The following is a 19,236-nucleotide window of genomic DNA, read 5'->3' on the forward strand; positions in this document are numbered from 1 at the left end:
CAAACCACTATCCGCACCAATGTCCATACCATGGCTGTACAGTCGTAAACAGTCTGAGCGCTCAGATCGTTTACGAGTGCGCAGCTGTGATACATACGCTGGTGCGGATACTGGTTCGCTTTTGCTTTATATTTTATCTGACAGTACAGGTTTAGCCACTTTGTTGCCATACAGGGCCTGATGTTGACTTAATGGAATGCCGAAACCGGTTGCCTGTGGAATAAATTAGAGATGAAAGTACGGCTGTTGGTTTATTTGTTGTGTCTGTGTTACAAGTATTACATATTCTAAATGCTTGGAATATTTCACCAGCCAGACGTTAGTTTAAGTTTTAGTCAGATTTACTTGGAAACGACCAACATTTGTGAAACTGTAGGTAACATGAGTCAGTAAGTAAGGGCGTTGATAAAATACAGACCATCTTTTTATCAGTGCTCTTGTGAAGCAGAAGAAAGTGTAATATATGGTATTTGTCGCATATAATCGTATACTTATTGATACGGGTAATTTGGTGGTCTCCACAAATCAGATGGCATTTCGCTTTTGACTGAACAGTAACCTGGTAGACGATCTGTACTAATACAATCAGATTTACTGGATTGTTTGGAACCAAGCCCTTCTATTACGAAAAACCAACTCACCAGGTTGTTCATGCAGTTCATTGCGTAATACACGAAGGTAAAATATGGTACAGGTTTATGTTCAATCATAAGAATAACACTGTGGGATTTCGTGCATATAAAGTAAAAAAGTTAAAAAAGTTTTCAATAATAGAATTGCTAATATAGCATTTATTCTATGTACAAACATGAAGCTTCAGAAGTAATCTGTAACAGCAACTTTGTAAAACAAAAGTGAGCCAGTCAGTAGAACGCCACGTGCAAACGTTCGCTCTGGACATCAGTGGTTTGCTACGTGCTGAAAGTGAGGACTGCCGTGGAAGTGTGGGGGTGAGTGGAAGCCGTCACTGGGTAAGGAGCAGTTTATTCGGAACTCGTGCATGGGGTCATCAGAAGCGTTCACACACATCATTCTCAGGCTGTCACCACTCGCAGTGTTTCTCCTGTCCTGCATTTCAATGTCACCATCTGTGCAATACATCCCGACAACACTGTTGAGTGGGTAATCGACGATTGGGCAGTGGACGTTCTCGTCACCCATGGCTACACCAGAGGAACAGTTTGTGGCGAAACCCGGGGTAATCAGATCCCTCGTCTGCAGTCGTGGGTCGAACGTGGAGTCACCAGTGGGATACCGGTAGTTCTTGAGGAGCTCATTACTCGCTTCACACGTGACTCGGTCAGACTGGTCTTGGGGGCGTCCTTTGTACAGGTGTTCGCTGCTCGAACTGTAGGAATGGAACTCGTGTAGGCCCTCATCGTGGTGCTGGAAAGCGTCCCTCGCGTCATAGTAGACCATGCCCTGGACGTTGTGCACAGAACTGGACTGTCCGTTCGCCACCTGCATCTTATCCCTGCCGTCTTCGAGACCATAGGGGAGCACTGGCACGCAGTCGACGTCGTTCTTATTTGAGGCTGCCAAATCCGGTTGCAAGTCTGGCGTGGTGCAGGGGACGCTCTGCAAACCCTCAGCACACTGCATCCGCAAGGAGGGGTCGCCGAAGCCGAGGCCGTCGTTGCCCACCGAGTCGTCCACGCCGGTGGTGATGGGCGCACCACTGTCTGGGGAGCAGGCGGCGAACCTGCTGGAGCAGCTGTCACTCTCATCGGCGGCGGTGATGTGGTGCTGCGCCGGCTGCGGCTGCGTCACCAGCCAGTAGGGCTCCGGTGCTGGCTCAGACTTGACAACGCCACTTCCCAGGTCCAGCAGCATGGGAGGCGAGTGTGCTGCCTCGCTGCCACTCCGGCCCTGCTCCAGCAGGTCTTCGTGGCTGTGGTGCTGGTGGTGGGGGTGCGGTGGTGGCTGCTGGTGGTGCAACAGGGCGCCATAGTCTGGAGTCCGCAAGGGCTGGTCCAACTGGAAGATCTCGTCCGGCTGGAAGAGGTCCCCGGCGGCGGCAGTGAAGTCGTACTGAGGCTGGTGGTGGTGCGACTGGATTGCACCGCTGCTGTCCTCGGCCGGCAGGCCGAAGAAGGAGGGTGGCACCGGGGGTGGTTCTTCGTGCACTGGCAGAGCTCCCATCTGGTGCAGGTGCTCCTGCAGCCAGTCCGTGTGTGCCACGGTGCCTTGGTACTGGGAGTCAGTGTAGAAGCTGCCCTGCTGGCCCACTGTCTGGCGTGTGCAGACGCACTCGAACGGAGGACAGGAACAGGAAAAACCTGCGAACAATGAGACAGTGTTGTTAATGTATTGCTGTTTTGTCGACAATGGACATGAGGAAAACATTGCTACGTAAAAATACCTCTTAATTCTTACAGTCCCAGGGATACACAGAAAGTTTTAATTACACTGCCCAACAATGAAAATCTTGTGGGCTCAAACACTGCTTATCCTTACATGTTTTCACCAGCTTGATGACAAAATCATCATAAAATGACCGATTAGCTCTTGTTTTGGAGAAACAACGACAGGTCATTGGTCTGCATTGTCAGTGTGGGGTGACTTTGTTTTGGAGTTGTCACACCACGTTCACGAGCTGTACATAGGTTAAGAACATTTTTACTGTTACTGTGACTCTGAGTTTTATATTACTAAGTTGCACTTAGTGCAGAATTTCTGGTTTACTTGCGCTTTTGAACTGTAACATTTGTTGAACTGATATTCCACGAAAATGTTTAAATTCAGTGGATAATTTTATTGTATTAGTGGTGAAATGACATTTTCACAAGAGAAACACAATCTGATACCTGTTGTGAAGACTGCCTATCAGCACTATAATGGGATGAACCTAGGGAACCAGGATTTAGTCATGGGCCCCGCATAAGTTGTGCAGCTGTTGTTAACTTAGTACGGGAATGACTGAAAAATGAAGAGATCTATGGCTTTTTTGTACCTCTGGTTTGGTGGGAGTCTACAGATCATACAGATGGCTGCTATTTCTGCTTAACTCCACCTATAAAGGCACGATTGTCAATAAAGAAAAGAGGAACAGTTCAATTCCATCTGTTATTCGCCATATTCCACAGTCTGATAATCGACCGGCTCCTACTTCACCCTAAAATTATGAGCTTCAAGTACAAAATGAAAACAGTGTGGAAGTAGAAGAACTCGACAAGCTTCCACAAGCCACGAATCTGATTTTGGAGAAGAATATGATAAATCACTCGGACCAAGGCAAACCAAAAGGCAACAATCTCACAACCCTACTGTCACTTCAGACCCAACCCACTGCCAGGAATTCTTGCATCAGTTTAGAACTCTTAAAATGTAACTCTGCAGTCCTCAAGCATCGACTGCACACTGACCAGCACAGCACCGAGAAATCAGCAAGGCGCTGACCAGCGGGCCAGTGGAAAGAGCAGGCAGCGCCACACCTCCAGCAAAACAGAATTCAGCGCCCCCTGTCAACGCTGACTTAACCAGCCGCCGATCGCTGGGCGGGCCCAATTCGGTCGCAGACTTTGAGAGGTTCAGTAGTGATAATAGGAAGATGATACTTAGCCTGTGTTCTGCGAGTACGTAATTGCATGTAAGAGACACAGGCAGATCATCACGCCAATCATAACGTGAAGTTATGGACCCCCCCCCCCCCCCCCCATGAACAACGGACCTTGGCGTTGGTGGGGAGGCTTGCGTGCCTCAGCGATACAGATAGCCGTACCGTAGGTGCAACCACAACGGAGGGGTATCTGTTGAGAGGCCAGACAAACGTGTGGTTCCTGAAGAGGGGCAGCAGCCTTTTCAGTAGTTGCAGGGGCAACAGTCTGGATGATTGACTGATCTGGCCTTGTAACACTAACCAAAACGGCCTTGCTGTGCTGGTACTGCGAATGGCTGAAAGCAAGGGGAAACTACAGCCGTAATTTTTCCTGAGGGCATGCAGCTTTACTGTATGGATAAATGATGATGGCGTCCTCTTGGGTAAAATATTCCGGAGGTAAAATAGTCCCCTATTCCGATCTCCGGGCGGGGACTACTCAAGAGGACGTTGTTATCAGGAGAAAGAAAACTGGCGTTCTACGGATCGGAGCGTGGAATGTCAGATCCCTTAATCGGGCAGGTAGGTTAGAATATTTAAAAAGGGAAATGGATAGGTTAAAGTTAGATATAGTGGGAATTAGTGAAGTTCGGTGGTAGGAGGAACAAGACTTTAGGTCAGGTGAATATAGAGTTATAAATACAAAATCAAATAGGGGTAATGCAGGAGTAGGTTTAATAATGAATAAAAAAAAAATAGGAGTACGGGTAAGCTACTACAAACAGCATAGCGAACGCATTATTGTGGTCAAGATAGACACGAAGCCCACGCCTACTACAGTAGTACAAGTTTATATGCCAACTAGCTCTGCAGATGATGAAGAAATTGATGAAATGTATGAGGAGATAAAAGAAATTATTCAAATAGTGAAGGGAGACGAAAATTTAATAGTCATGGGTGATTGGAATTCAAGCGTAGGAAAAGGGAGAGAACGAAACATAGTAGGTGAATATGGATTGGGGCTAAGAAATGAAAGAGGAAGCCGTCTGGTAGAATTTTGCACAGAGCATACATAACTTAATCGTAGCTAACACTTGGTTTAAGAATCATGAAAGAAGGTTGTATACATGGAAGAACCCTAGAGATACTAAAAGGTATCAGATAGATTATATAATGGTAAGACAGAGATATAGGAACCAGGTTTTAAATTCTAAGACACTTCCAGGGGCAGATGTGGACTCTGACCACAATCTATTGGTTATGAACTGTAGATTAAAACTGAAGAAACTGCGAAAAGGTGGGAATTTAAGGAGATGGGACCTGGATAAACTGAAAGAACCAGAGGTTGTACAGAGTTTCAGGGAGCGCATAAGGGAACAACTGACAGGAGTGGGGGAAAGAAATACGGTAGAAGAAGAATTGGGTAACTTTGAGGGATGAAATAGTGTAGACAGCAGAGGACCAAATAGGTAAAAAGACGAGGGCTAGTAGAAACCCTTGGGTAACAGAAGAAATATTGAATTTAATTGATGAAAGGAGAAAGTATAAAAATGCAGTAAATGAAGCAGGCAAAAAGGAATACTAACGTCTCAAAAATGAGATCGACGGGAAGTGCAAAACAGCTAAGCAGGGATGGCTAGAGGAAAAATGTAAGGATGTAGAGGCTTATCTCACTGGGGGTAAGATACTGCCTACAGGAAAATTAAAGAGACCTTTGGAGACCAGAGAGCCACTTGTATGAATATCAAGAGCTCAGATGGAAACCCAGTTCTAAGCAAAGAAGGGAAAGCAGAATGGTGGAAGGAGTATATAGAGGGCCTATACAAGGGCGATGTTCTTGAGGACAATATTATGGAAATGGAAGACGATGTAGATGAAGATGAAATGGGAGATATGATACTGTGTGAAGAGTTTGACAGAGCACTGAAAGACCTGAGTCGAAACAAGGCCTCCGGAGTAGACAACATTCCATTAGAAGTATTGACAACCTTGGGAGAGCCAGTCCTGACAAAACTCTACCATCTGGTGAGCAAGATGTATGAGACAGGCGAAATACCCTCAGACTTCAAGAAGAATATAATAATTCCAATGCCAATGAAAGAAGGTGTTGACAGATGTGAAAATTACAGAACTATCAGTTTAATAAGTCACGGCTGCAAAATACTAACGCCAATTCTTTACAGACGAATGGAAAAACTGATAGAAGCCGACCTTGGGGAAGATCAGTTTGGATTCCGTAGAATTGTTGGAACACGTGAGGCAATACTGACCCTACGACTTATCTTAGAAGAAAGATTAAGGAAAGGCAAACCTACGTTTGTAGCATTTGTAGTCTTAGAGAAAGCTATTGATAATGTTGATTGGAATACTCTCTTACAAATTCTGAAGGTGGCAGGGGTAAAATACAGGGAGCGAAAGGCTATTTACAATTTGTACAGAAAGCAGATGGCAGTTATAAGAGTCGAGGGGTATGAAAGGGAAGCAGTGGTTGGGAAGGGAGTGAGACCGGGTTGTTGCCTATCCCCGATGTTATTCAATCTGTATATTGAGCAAGCAATAAAGCAAACAAAAGAAAAATTCGGAGTAGGTATTAAAATCCACGGAGAAGAAATAAAAACTTTGAGGTTCGCCGATGACATTGTAATTCTGTCAGAGACAGAAAAGGACTTGGAAGAGCAGTTGAACGGAATGGACAGTATCTTGAAAGGAGGATATAAGATGAAGATCAACAAAAGCAAAACTAGGATAATGGAATGTAGTCGAATTAAGTCGGTTGATGCTGAGGGAATTAGATTATGAAATGAGACACTAAAGTAGTAAAGGAGTTTTGCTATTTGGGGAGCAAAATAACTGATGATGGTCGAAGTAGAGAGGATATAAAAAGTAGACTGGCAATGGCAAGGAAAGCATTTCTGAAGAAGAAAAATTTGTTAACATCGAGTGTAGATTTAAGTGTCAGGAAGTCGTTTCTGAAAGTATTTGTATGGAGTGTAGCCATGTATGGAAGTGAAACATGGACGATAAATAGTGTAGACAAGAAGAGAATAGAAGCTTTCGAAATGTGGTGCTACAGAAGAATGCTGAAGATTAGATGGATAGATCATATAACTAATGAGGAGGTTGTTGTTGTTGTTGTTGTGGTCTTCAGTCCTGAGACTGGTTTGATGCAGCTCTCCATGCTACTCTATCCTGTGCAAGCTTCTTCATCTCCCAGTACCTACTGCAACCTACATCCTTCTGAATCTGCTTAGTGTATGCATCTCTTGGTCTCCCCCTACGATTTTTACCCTCCACGCTGCCCTCCAATACTAAATTGGTGATCCCTTGATGCCTCAGAACATGTCCTACCAACCGATCCCTTCTTCTGGTCAAGTTGTGCCACAAACTCCTCTTCTCCCCAATCCGATTCAGTACCTCCTCATTAGTTATGTGATCTACCCATCTAATCTTCAGCATTCTTCTGTAGCACCACATTTCGAAAGCTTCTATTCTCTTCTTGTCCAAACTATTTATCGTCCATGTTTCACTTCCATACATGGCTACACTCCATACAAATACTTTCAGAAAAGACTTCCTGACACTTAAATCTATACTCGATGTTAACAAATTTCTCTTCTTCAGAAACGCTTTCCTTGCCATTGCCAGTCTACATTTTATATCCTCTCTACTTTGACCATCATCGGTTATTTTGCTCCCCAAATAGCAAAACTCCTTTACTTCTTTAAGTGTCTCATTTCCTAATCTAATACCCTCAACATCACCCGACTTACTTCGACTACATTCCATTATCCTCGTTTTGCTTTTGTTGATGTTCATCTTATATCCTCCCTTCAAGACACCATCCATTCCGTTCAACTGCTCTTCCAAGTCCTTTGCTGTCTCTGACAGAATTACAATGTCATCGGCGAACCTCAAAGTTTTTATTTCTTCTCCATGGATTTTAATACCTACTCCGAATTTTTCTTTTGTTTCCTTCACTGCTTGCTCAATATACAGATTGAATAACATCGGGGAGAGGCTACAACCCTGTCTTACTCCCTTCCCAACCACTGCTTCCCTTTCGTGTCCCTCGACTCTTATAACTGCCATCTGGTTTCTGTACAAATTGTAAATAGCCTTTCGCTCCCTGTATTTTACCCCTGCCACCTTTAGAATTTGAAAGAGAGTATTCCAGTCAACATTGTCAAAAGCTTTCTCTAAGTCTACAAATGCTAGAAACGTAGGTTTGCCTTTCCTTAATCTTTCTTCTAAGATAAGTCGTAAGGTCAGTATTGCCTCACGTGTTCCAGTATTTCTACGGAATCCAAACTGATCTTCCCCGAGGTCGGCTTCTACCAGTTTTTCCATTCGTCTGTAAAGAATTCGTGTTAGTATTTTGCAGCTGTGGCTTATTAAACTGATTGTTCGGTAATTCTCACATCTGTCAACACCTGCTTTCTTTGGGATTGGAATTATTATATTCTTCTGGAAGTCTGAGGGTATTTCGCCTGTTTCATACATCTTGCTCACCAGATGGTAGAGTTTTGTCAGGACTGGCTCTCCCAAGGCCGTCAGTAGTTCCAATGGAATGTTGTCTACTCCGGGGGCCTTGTTTCGACTCAGGTCTTTCAGTGCTCTGTCAAACTCTTCACGCAGTATAGTATCTCCCATTTGATCTTCACCTACATCCTCTTCCATTTCCATAATATTGTCCTCAAGTACATCGCCCTTGTATAGACCCTCTATATACTCCTTCCACCTTTCTGCTTTCCCTTCTTTGCTTAGAACTGGGTTTCCATCTGAGCTCTTGATGTTCATAGAAGTGGTTCTCTTATCTCCAAAGGTCTCTTTAATTTTCCTGTAGGCAGTATCTATCTTACCCCTAGTGAGATAAGCCTCTACATCCTTACATTTGTCCTCTAGCCATCCCTGCTTAGCCATTTTGCACTTCCTGTCAATCTCATTTTTGAGACGTTTGTATTCCTTTTTGCCTGCTTCATTTACTGCATTTTTATATTTTCTCCTTTCATCAATTAAACTCAATATTTCTTCTGTTACCCAAGGATTTTTACTAGCCCTCGTCTTTTTACCTACTTTATCCTCTGCTGCCTTCACTACTTCATCCCTCAAAGCTACCCATTCTTCTTCTACTGTATTTCTTTCCCCCATTCCTGTCAATTGTTCCCTTATGCTCTCCCTGAAACTCTGTACAACCTCTGGTTCTTTAAGTTTATCCAGGTCCCATCTCCTTAAATTCCCACCTTTTTGCAGTTTCTTCAGTTTTAATCTACAGGTCATAACCAATAGATTGTGGTCAGAGTCCACATCTGCCCCTGGAAATGTCTTACAATTTAAAACCTGGTTCCTAAATCTCTGTCTTACCATTATATAATCTATCTGATACCTTTTAGTATCTCCAGGGTTCTTCCATGTATACAACCTTCTATCATGATTCTTAAACCAAGTGTTAGCTATGATTAAGTTGTGCTCTGTGCAAAATTCTACCAGGCGGCTTCCTCTTTCATTTCTTAGCCCCAATCCATATTCACCTACTACGTTTCCTTCTCTCCCTTTTCCTACACTCGAATTCCAGTCACCCATGACTATTAAATTTTCGTCTCCCTTCACTATCTGAATAATTTCTTTTATTTCATCATACATTTCTTCAATTTCTTCGTCATCTGCAGAGCTAGTTGGCATATAAACTTGTACTACTGTAGTAGGTGTGGGCTTCGTATCTATCTTGGCCACAATAATGCGTTCACTAAGCTGTTTGTAGTAGCTTACCCGCGTTGCTATTTTCCTATTCATTATTAAACCTACTCCTGCATTACCCCTATTTGACTTTGTGTTTATAACCCTGTAGTCACCTGACCAGAAGTCTTGTTCCTCCCGCCACCGAACTTCACTAATTCCCACTATATCTAACTTTAACCTATCCATTTCCCTTTTCAAATTTTCTAACCTACCTGCCCGATTAAGGGACCTGACATTCCACGCTCCGATCCGTAGAACGCCAGTTTTCTTTCTCCTGATAACGACATCCTCTTGAGTAGTCCCCGCCCGGAGATCCGAATGGGGGACTATTTTACCTCCGGAATATATGAGGAGGTATTGAATAGAATTGGGGAGAAGAGGAGCTTGTGGCACAACTTGACTAGAAGAAGGGATCGGTTGGTAGGACATGTTCTGTGACATCGAGGGATCACCAATTTAGTACTGGAGGGCAGCGTGGAGGGTAAAAATCGTAGAGACCAAGAGATGAATACACTAAGCAGATTCAGAAGGATGTAGGCTGCAGTAGGTACTGGGAGATGAAGAAGCTTGCATAGGATAGAGTAGCATGGAGAGCTGCATCAAACCAGTCTCAGGACTGAAGACCACAGCAACAACATGGTTCTTTCCTTTTAGAAATAAAATGTTCTACTTTTTTAAAGTATCATATACAGATCACTTTGGATTCCTGCCACCTGCCATCGCAACTTCTCCCCTTCCTTGTTTGTGTCGGCGATGTCTCCCATGGTAGCCGACACAACAGAAATCGTCATTAATAAACTATAAAATGTACTTTCATTGTTGTTGGCATACCTAATTAAAATGTATCGTTTTCTCTTAATCCATTGATATAAAGAACTTAGACTTATTGTATATCACAGAAACTGCAGCTAATTAACCATCTTCTTTGTCATAGCCGCTTTATCAATCCAAAACGACTAAACTTTGAGTTGCAAAGTGAAAAAAATAGTTGTTGGGCAGTATTATCACCTCGAAAAACGAAGTTACGTAACTAATGTCCTGTTTATTTTCAGGTTATAAATGGTTCAAATGGCTCTGAGCACTATGGGACTCAACATCTGAGGTCATCAGTCCCCTAGAACTTAGAACTGCTTAAACCTAACCAACCTAAGAACATCGCACACCTCTATGCCCGAGGTAGCATTCGAACCTGCGACCGTAGCAGCAGCACGGTTCCGGACTGAAGCGCTTAGAACCGCTCGGTCACAGCGGCCGGCAGTCCTGGCATACAGGGTTCAAATGGTTCAAATGGCTCTGAGCACTATGGGACTTAACATCTCAGGTCATCAGTCCCCTAGAACTTAGAACTACTTAAACTGAGGACATCACACACGTCCATGCCCGAGGCAGGATTCGAACCTGCGACCGTAGCTGTCGCGCGGTTCCAGACTGAAGCGCCTAGAACCACTCGGCTACCAGCGGCCGGCCATACAGGGTGTGATGTGCATAATTGCAGATATTTTTATTGGTGACTGAGAACAGTGTTCTGTACAACAGTACATCAGTATTTACTCCTTTGCAGACTAATGATCATAGCTATTAGGAGTGGTACTTTTTTAGGCCACAAAAAGGTGGCGCATTCCATTAATAAAGGAGGATCGGCCGCGTCATTTTGTTTTGTCTGATTTAGCTATGTGCTCCGCTGAATTGCAGACCCATACCACTAACATCTATATACAGTACGATGGTTGACACAAAGTCAGCATGAATTCAGAAAACATCGTTCTTGTGAAACACAACTAGGTCGTTATTCGCACGAAGTAATAACTACCGACAGGCGATGTCAAATTGATTCCACATTTTTAGATTTCCAAAAGGCTTTTCAAAAAGGCCTACGATAGCATACACTGACAGACACTACTAAATATATTGAGGGTATTTGAAATTAATTAAAATATGTACAGATGAAACTTTATGTCGTATCAAGACACCTGTAGGAGAAACAGAAAATGTTAAGGTGTTCACTGGACTGAGAGAAAGAGACGCCATTTCATCTATCTTATTTAACCTCGTCTTAGAGAAGATCGATAGAGAATTTAGTAAAACTAAAGGGATCCAAATGCAGGGGATGAAAATTACTAGACTTGCCTACGCAGATGATGTAACATTAATAAGTAGTTTCCAAACAGAATTAACCACAATGATGCAAAATTATTACAAAATTGCTGAGAAAGCGGGATTATATGTTAATGAAGAAAATACAGAATATCTGTTCATAAGTAAGAAAAACCAAAGTGATGCACCTTTGCCTGCAGATGGATTCACTTTCAAAACAGTTGATTGCTTCAAGTTCTTAGGGAGTCTATTTAGTAACAATAATGGAATGGAGATAGAAGTAGATGCCCGTCTAGCAACAGCGAACAAAACACTCCTTAGTTTTATCAAGCCCTTACAGAAAAGACCACTTAGTACTAACTTCAAATTAGGTTTGTATCAGTCGACCATTACACCAGTAACATTATTCGGATGTGAAGTACTGATATTTAGAAAGAAAGATGAATAAAAACTGTTAATATTTGAAAGAAAAGTACTGAGAAAAATTTCTGGACCAGTATATGATGAAGATAACATCGAATGGAGAATAAGGAAAAATGAAGAATTAAGAGAGCTGTACATCGTAGTTGTGGTAAAGAAGAGAAGGTTGAACTGGGAAGACCACTTAGGAAGAATGACAGAAAACAGACTACCTGAAATAGTAGGGGGAACGAGAGGAAGAGGGATACCAATAAGTAGGTAGAGAGATAACATCCGGGAGAACACAACCAGGATGAACACGAACACTGAATGGATAAAGAGCGCACTCAACAGAAGAAAGTGGAAGAGGCTTTTAGAGCAGGCGTACGGTCGATAAGGCCCTTGCCACTTGTAAATGAATAATAAAAAGGCTTTTGACACCGTTCCTCACAAGCGAACTTCTAATCAAATTGCAAGCCTGTGTAGTGTCGTTTCAGTTGTGTGACCGGATTCGTGTTTTCCTTTCATCAAGCTCATAGTACGTGAGTAATCTAGCGTTTATCATCGAGTAAAAGAGAAGTGATATCTGGCGTTCCCCAAGTAAATGTTATAGGCCCTCTGCTGTTCCTAATCTGTATAAACGATTTAGGAGACCATCTGAGCAGGCCTCAAAGACTGTTTTCAGATGGCGCTGCCATCTGCCGTGTAGTAAAGTCATCAGGAGATCAAAACGAACTGCAAAACTACTTAGACACGATATCTGCATGGTGTGAAAATTGTCAATTGTTTCTGTACAAGGAAAGGTGTGAGTTCATCCGCATGAGTACTAAAAGAAGGCCGTTAAATTTCGGTTACACGATAAATCACATAAATCTAAAGGCCGTCAGTTAAATCAGTTCAACTAAATAAGTTCAAATGTTCAAATGTGTGTGAAATCTTATGGGACTTAACTGGTAAGGTCATCAGTCCCTAAGTTTACACATTACTTAACCTAGGTCTCGCGGTTCTAGGCGCGCAGTCAGGAACCGTGCGACTGCTACGGTCGCAGGTTCGAATCCTGCCCCGGGCATGGATGTGTGTGATGTCCTTAGGTTAGTTAGGTTTAAGTAGTTCTAAGTTCTAGGGGACTAATGACCACAGCAGTTGAGTCCCATAGTGCTCAGAGCCATTTGAACCATTTTGAACTTAACCTAAATTATCCTAAGGACAAAAACACACACCCATGCCCGAGGGAGGCCTCGAACCTCCGCCGGAACCAGCCCAACGGTCCATGACTACTAAATAAGTAGTGATTACAATTACGAACAACTTAAATTGTAACGACGACGAGATAATGTTTTGGGTGAGGCGAACAAAAGACCGTTTTTTTTTTTTTTTGGCGAACACTTGGAAGAGATACAACCCACCAAACCGACCGCCTACACCACGCTTCACGCTTCTCGCTGCTCTGTTAGAGTATTCCTGTGCGCTGTGGGGCCCTTGGCAGATAGGATGGACGGCATACATCAAAAGTGTTCAAAGAACGACAGCTCATTTTGTTCCATCGTGCGATAGGAGGAAGGAGTGTGACGGATATGATAAGCGAGTTGAGGTGGCATTCATTCGTTGTGGCCGGATCTCTTCACCAATCTCCAGTCACCATCTTTCTCCTCTGACTGTGAAGATATTTTATTGTCGCCAACCTACATAATGAGAAAAGATCGTCGTAATAACATAACAGAAATGAGAGCTAGTAAAGAGAGATTTAAGTGTTCATTTTTGACCCGCGCTGTTAGTGGATCGGTAGAGAAATAGTCTGAAGAACCCTTCGACAGGTGCTTAAGAGTGAACTGCAGAGTAGTCATGTAGATGTAGATGTACTGTGGCGCGGGGATTTCAGTGCAAGAGAAATATGCGTGAAAACAAACAAAAATTAATTAAAGGAGAATTATACCATTCCATTTTAAAAATTATTCCATTCCATTTTAGCTTGGTAGTACAGAAAACTTCAATTGCTACTATTTAAAAAAACAGTCGTACGTTGCAGAATATTCTTTATTAACTTAAGAGGAACACGTTTCGCCCGTATAGGGCTTCATCAGGTTATTTCATGGAGGCGACGACAGGCATAGCAGCGCACAACAGGACCTCGCCCGCGCGAACGGGCCTCTGGGGTTGATGTAGTGTACGGCTGTTTACGGTTTGCGCGCGACGTCCCGCTCTGCGCTGCTACGCCTGTCCTCGTCTGCATGATATAACCTGATAATGCCCTATCCGGGCGAAACGTGTCGTTCTTAAGAAAGAACGTTCAGCAACTTACGATTGTTTTTGAATGGTAATTAAAGGAACTTTATTTTTTCAGAGTGTTAAAAGATTATCATCGTACAGATAAGAATATGAGCTGAAACTGAATGGAAGTGGCGAGCTGTTGCAGTGGCCGGACGTACCTTTGTCGGTGTCCGAGATGAGCGGCGGGGGCGGCTCCAGCGCGCACAGGCTGTTCCGTGGGCTGCTGTCGCAGCTACCGTCTGCCGGCCTCTTGTTCTCACGCAGGGACAGCAGCTGCGGAAGGAAAGCCACGGTCACCACTCTGCCGAAACGGGCTGCTAATGTTTAGTCTCTCTCTTTCTGTGTGTCATTTATATAAGATAATTATGCCACATTGTGACAAACTGCAGGAAACGATACCTGAGACACGACAGCATAAGGAGGAAATAAGGCCATATGGACATACGACCGGAAGTGCCTTCTAAGGGAGGTACGTCAACTTGGAGATAAAAGATCTTTGACAGTGTTGGTTTCAATGACTCAAAGCACACTTGAGATCAATCCCAAGCAAGTGCGAGTCATCTCTCTGAACTAGTGTTTCAGCTACACACTCAAGAGATCAGAACCGTCACGCAGTAGTCACGTCACATTTAGTACCACTGAAGGCACGTCTTCCAGCAGGGCAGGCAGGCACATACGCAGTAAGTGCAGATAGAGTTGTAAAACTACCGTAGGATACCGTAAACTACCCTAAATAAATACGTTAGTTTTTAATAAATGGTTCAAATGGCTCTGAGCACTATGGGACTTAACATTTGTGGTCATCAGTCCCCTCGAACTTAGAACTACTTAAACCTAACTAACCTAAGGACATCACACACATCCATGCCCGAGGCAGGATTCGAACCTGCGACCGTAGCAGTCGCGCGGTTCCGGACTGAGCGCCTAGAACCGCTGGACCACCGCGGCCGGCAGTTTTTAATAGCTTTGGTTAGTTAAGGTCGTACCCGTACATGTTTAGTCTCCTGTGTATCTAGCTGTATGTTCATTTATATTTCATTGTTACCTGATCAACATAAGCTGGAAAAGGTGCGAGATCTGCAACTCGTGGAACACATCGGAAGTTATCTCTCTGTTCAAAAGAAAGGAATAGGTATGAATGCGGAAACTGCAGAGGCAACAGCTTGCTGAATGCTGCATACAAATTTTACTACGATATCTCAAATAACAGTTCGAGCTGACACATTCTTCCGAGAAGATGAAAGCGGATTTAGAAAACGACGTTCCTACAGTGATATTATTTTTTACAATGAAACGAGTCAAGCTCATTTATACAAGGCGTTTCGGTAAAAGCGCGCAAAAATTTAACAGGAGATAGAGGATGCTCCATTGAACAATTTGATGTAGGGAACCCGGAATCGGAGCAGCCAGCTTGAGGAGATAACAGGAAAAAAACCACATTACTGTGTATTTATTATTTGCATTACTTACAATTAAGTGGAAATACCACCATTGACACAATTAACGTAATATTAGTACTGTATCTTACAAAACGTGCTGAGACTGACAGCCATCAACCTCAATGCAAACATGAATCGGCGAACAAGATCCCGACGCACCCTGACAAATATCCCTGGTGTGGTCCTCATGTTGCCAGGTCCCTCGCTTCGTCTTTCCAATGAACCACTCATCGTGACGGATGAAGCCTGTTACGAAATCGTTCCCTGTACAGCCTTTCAGCAGCGACAGTATAGCAACGTACTTCCCCATACACAAGGTGCATTTCAGTGAATTCTGCGAAACTGTACCGGTACTGATCCATCGTATTGTACTGTACATCCCTGAATAGCACAGAGTAATGAAAGGGTATGTCGTTGAATCATAGCACATTCTGTCATGGGACAATGTAAATACAATAAAACAGAGCCAGTAAAGTAAACAAAACCTGCATCATCACTTTCTAGTAATCAGGCTCGTCCTCCTTGTTCCCTTGCAGGAAACAAAGAATGTACATGTAAATAAACAGCACAGTACGTGTAGCCGGCCGCGGTGCCCGTGAGGTTCTAGGCGCTTCAGTCCGGAACCGCGAGACTGCTACGGTCGCAGGTTCGAATCCTGCCTCGGACATGGATGCGTGTAATGCCCCTAGGTTAGTTAGGTTTAAGTAGTTCTAAGTTCTAGGGGACTGATGACCTAAGATGTTAAGTCCCATAGTGCTCAGAGCCATTTGAGCCAGTACGTGTAAACTTGTACACATGTTAGTTGTAAATAAGCTGCAAAATAGTAATGCTAGACAAGGCGGTAGACAAGTTTCCTCCCATATCTCCTTAAGCTGGCTTCTCCGACCCCAGGTTCCCTCACTCAAATTGTTCAGCGGAGCATTCTCTGTGTTCTGTTACATGTTTTGCACGCTCTTACGGAAACACCCGGTACAACGAGAGCGAGGAAACCGGTCGTGGACTTGTTTGGAGAATCGTCCTATGCTACAAGGAAACTGTGCGAAACCGTGGGAATGTGCATTAGGATCGACTTGAAGACTGCTCCTACGGAATATGTCGTGACTGTATAAGCAAGGTGCCATCTTACTCGGAACAGACTAGCGTGACGTCAGCGGTTATGACGCGATGACTTCCTGCCAAGCTAGACAGTGAACCGGCGATAAACGGAAATGCACAAAGCGGCGGTTATCAGGTGCGTGACCTTGAAGATACGAGGCTCGCCCTTTATCTCTTCACAGAACACCAACAGAGGGCGCTACTGTTGTATGACATTTCTTTTGCTTTAAAATGTGTCAGTGGTTATTGTTAAAACAATGGGAACTCAGAAACTAGCCGAGTAATTTTTTTACAGTTAGATTTTAACGAAACAGTGTTGCGAAAAATGGATATTTAACCTGAACATTTTCGTGAGTCCATCAGTTTGGTTTTAGGAAAGGTGACGGCATCAGAGAGCTAGTTTTGGCGCTGCGTTTAATAACAGTGAAAGCAAGACTTAAAAAAAATCAAGAGACCTTCATAGGATGTGTGTAACTACATAAAGTGTTCGACGGTGTAAAATTGTGCAGAATGTTCGAAATTCTCAGAAGATAGGTCTAAGTTATAGACAAAGGAGGGTAACTTAACACGAAAGGAGAAACGATTAGGGAAGAAGACTAAGCACAAAGTGGTCGCATTAACAACGTGTGCAAGAAAGGGGTGCAATTCATATCTCCTACTCTTCAATCTTTACATCGAAAGAGGAACGACGAAAATAAAAGAGTATTTGAGGAGTTACAAACCATTCAAAAGCCAAGATCGCATTAAATATTTTTTTATTTACGACAACCGGTTTCAACAGTCTTTGCCGTCATCTTCAGGTCTTAAACATATTTTTGTTGTAAAATATGTTCGTTTTACGCTGAACCTCAAGCAAATGATGTCAAGTGCACAAAACGCAGCCCATTACAAACGTTTCTCATTGCAAAAATTTTCAAAAACATGAAACATCTTGTCCAAAAGGCCAAGTTCATCTACATATCTCTCAACAAAAAAATGTTTAAGATCTGAAGGTGACAGCAAAGACAGTGGAAACAAGTTGTCTTAAATAAAGAAATATTTTATATGATCTTGGCTTTTGAAGTTATTACCAATTAAAACAGATCGTCATTCAAGACTCTGAAGCCGAGAGAATCCAATATTTGAGGAGCGGGATTAAAATTCAGCTTGACAGAAAAGACATTGTTATACTCAGTGGAAGCGAGGAAGAATTACAGGAGCAAGTGAACAGTCTACTGAGCACAGAATATGGACTGAGAGTAAAACGGAAGAAGACAAAAGTGATGAGGAGTTGCAGGAATGAGAGCAGTGAGAATCGGGGACTATAAAGTCAATGATTTGAAGGAATGATGCTATCTTCGTAACAAAATAATGTATGACGGACGAAGCAAAGAGGATGCAAAAACAGACTGCCACATGCAAAGAGGGATCTTCTGGCCGAAAGACGTCTACTAGTATTAGATAACTGGGTAGACGAGGTAAGGCAAAACCGAGCCAACCCCGGTTTTCCCGAATTTAAAAGAGAAAAATAGAACCACAATGCAAAGCACCACAAGACGCGGAAGCATCAGCAGTTGAAACATTTCAAGATGACGCCACTCAAGCCGATGTGCTCCGGTTCTAAGTTCCTGAATCTTCTACAACCGAAAACTTTCCTGAACCACAAGATGAATTGGTAGCTGTTCCTGGGACCTCAGAAATGACATTGGACAGATTAGTAACAGTTGCTGGAAGTTCGTGATCGTCCTTTCTGTGTACCAAAGGTTCTAAGGTCTCCTCAAAAAGTTAACTTGGTAGATAGTGGAAAAAATTAACCAATAGGAAAAGTGAGAAAACAGTAATACTGGCTTCTTCTCAAGCATAAATGATCTGTAAGCTAAAGAAAAATCCTGGAAAGAGAAAGTAGAAAAGAAAAATTTAAAAAGAAAGCTTTTTATGATGAAGAATCAAAAGGTGCCAACCGGAAAGGAGTGGAAGTAGCAGAAAATGACAGCTAGAAACAGTGGGTCGGCTCAAAAAAATTGAAAAAAAAAGTTACTTTGACTTCATCAGGTGAAGAAGACGCAGTCGAAGAACGCATAGGGCTACATGCAGACGCACTGTCGAAGAACGGTTGGATCCATCGTCTATCTCATCGTGGCTGGCCTCGTGAACAATCTTCCGATGCAAAATTGTTAAGGCTTTCGTGGCCACTTGTTGACAAACTGCCTATTGGCTTCTGTCTCGGGTTCTTCGGGCGACGTTCATCTAATGATTTTTCTGACGTTTCGCCAGCACGAGTGGCTGGCATTGTCAAAGCTTCACCCTCCACTGCCGGTGGTGAACTGGAGGCGAGCTCGCGGCCGCAGACTATATGTACCTGGCGCGCCAACGTCCGAGGGCTTCTCCGCGGTCATTTCCGGTGCGGTTCTCCTCTCGCTACCTGCGACGGTCGTTCGCTGCAGTACGGGAAGCCAGGATCCGTTTACCTTAAGGCTTTCCTCTTTCTTGTTGAAACTGTTCGCGTGTTTTTGGATTTCTACAGCTTCTCTGAACAAGCGCGTGTGATAGTGCTTCTCTACAGCCAGAACTTCCGTGTCGGCGAATTTTATTACGTGGTCGGTCTCATTCAGTGCGTGCTCTGCCACGGCCGATTTCTCCACCTGCCACAACCTGCAATCTTCCGATGCTGAGGAAGAAAGCAACTAC

The 19,236-nt window shown here is 43.4% G+C and overlaps 1 protein-coding gene across 2 annotated transcripts in view; it reads right to left on the minus strand.

Moving 5' to 3' along the window:
- Positions 1–761: 761 nt before the first annotated feature.
- LOC126262423 (uncharacterized) overlaps positions 762–19,236 on the minus strand; it is a 97,197-nt gene continuing 78,722 nt past the window's right edge. For both annotated transcript variants that reach the window (XM_049959058.1, XM_049959057.1), the window contains exons 5-6: positions 14,194–14,308; positions 762–2,279 (exon numbers count right to left, since the gene is read on the minus strand). In XM_049959058.1, the coding sequence (XP_049815015.1) occupies positions 901–2,279; positions 14,194–14,308 (1,494 nt within the window). In that variant the 3' untranslated portion in view covers positions 762–900. The remainder of the gene's footprint in view (positions 2,280–14,193; positions 14,309–19,236) is intronic.

This window comes from Schistocerca nitens, chromosome 6 (assembly GCF_023898315.1).
Source record: "Schistocerca nitens isolate TAMUIC-IGC-003100 chromosome 6, iqSchNite1.1, whole genome shotgun sequence".
Taxonomy (NCBI): domain Eukaryota; kingdom Metazoa; phylum Arthropoda; class Insecta; order Orthoptera; family Acrididae; genus Schistocerca; species Schistocerca nitens.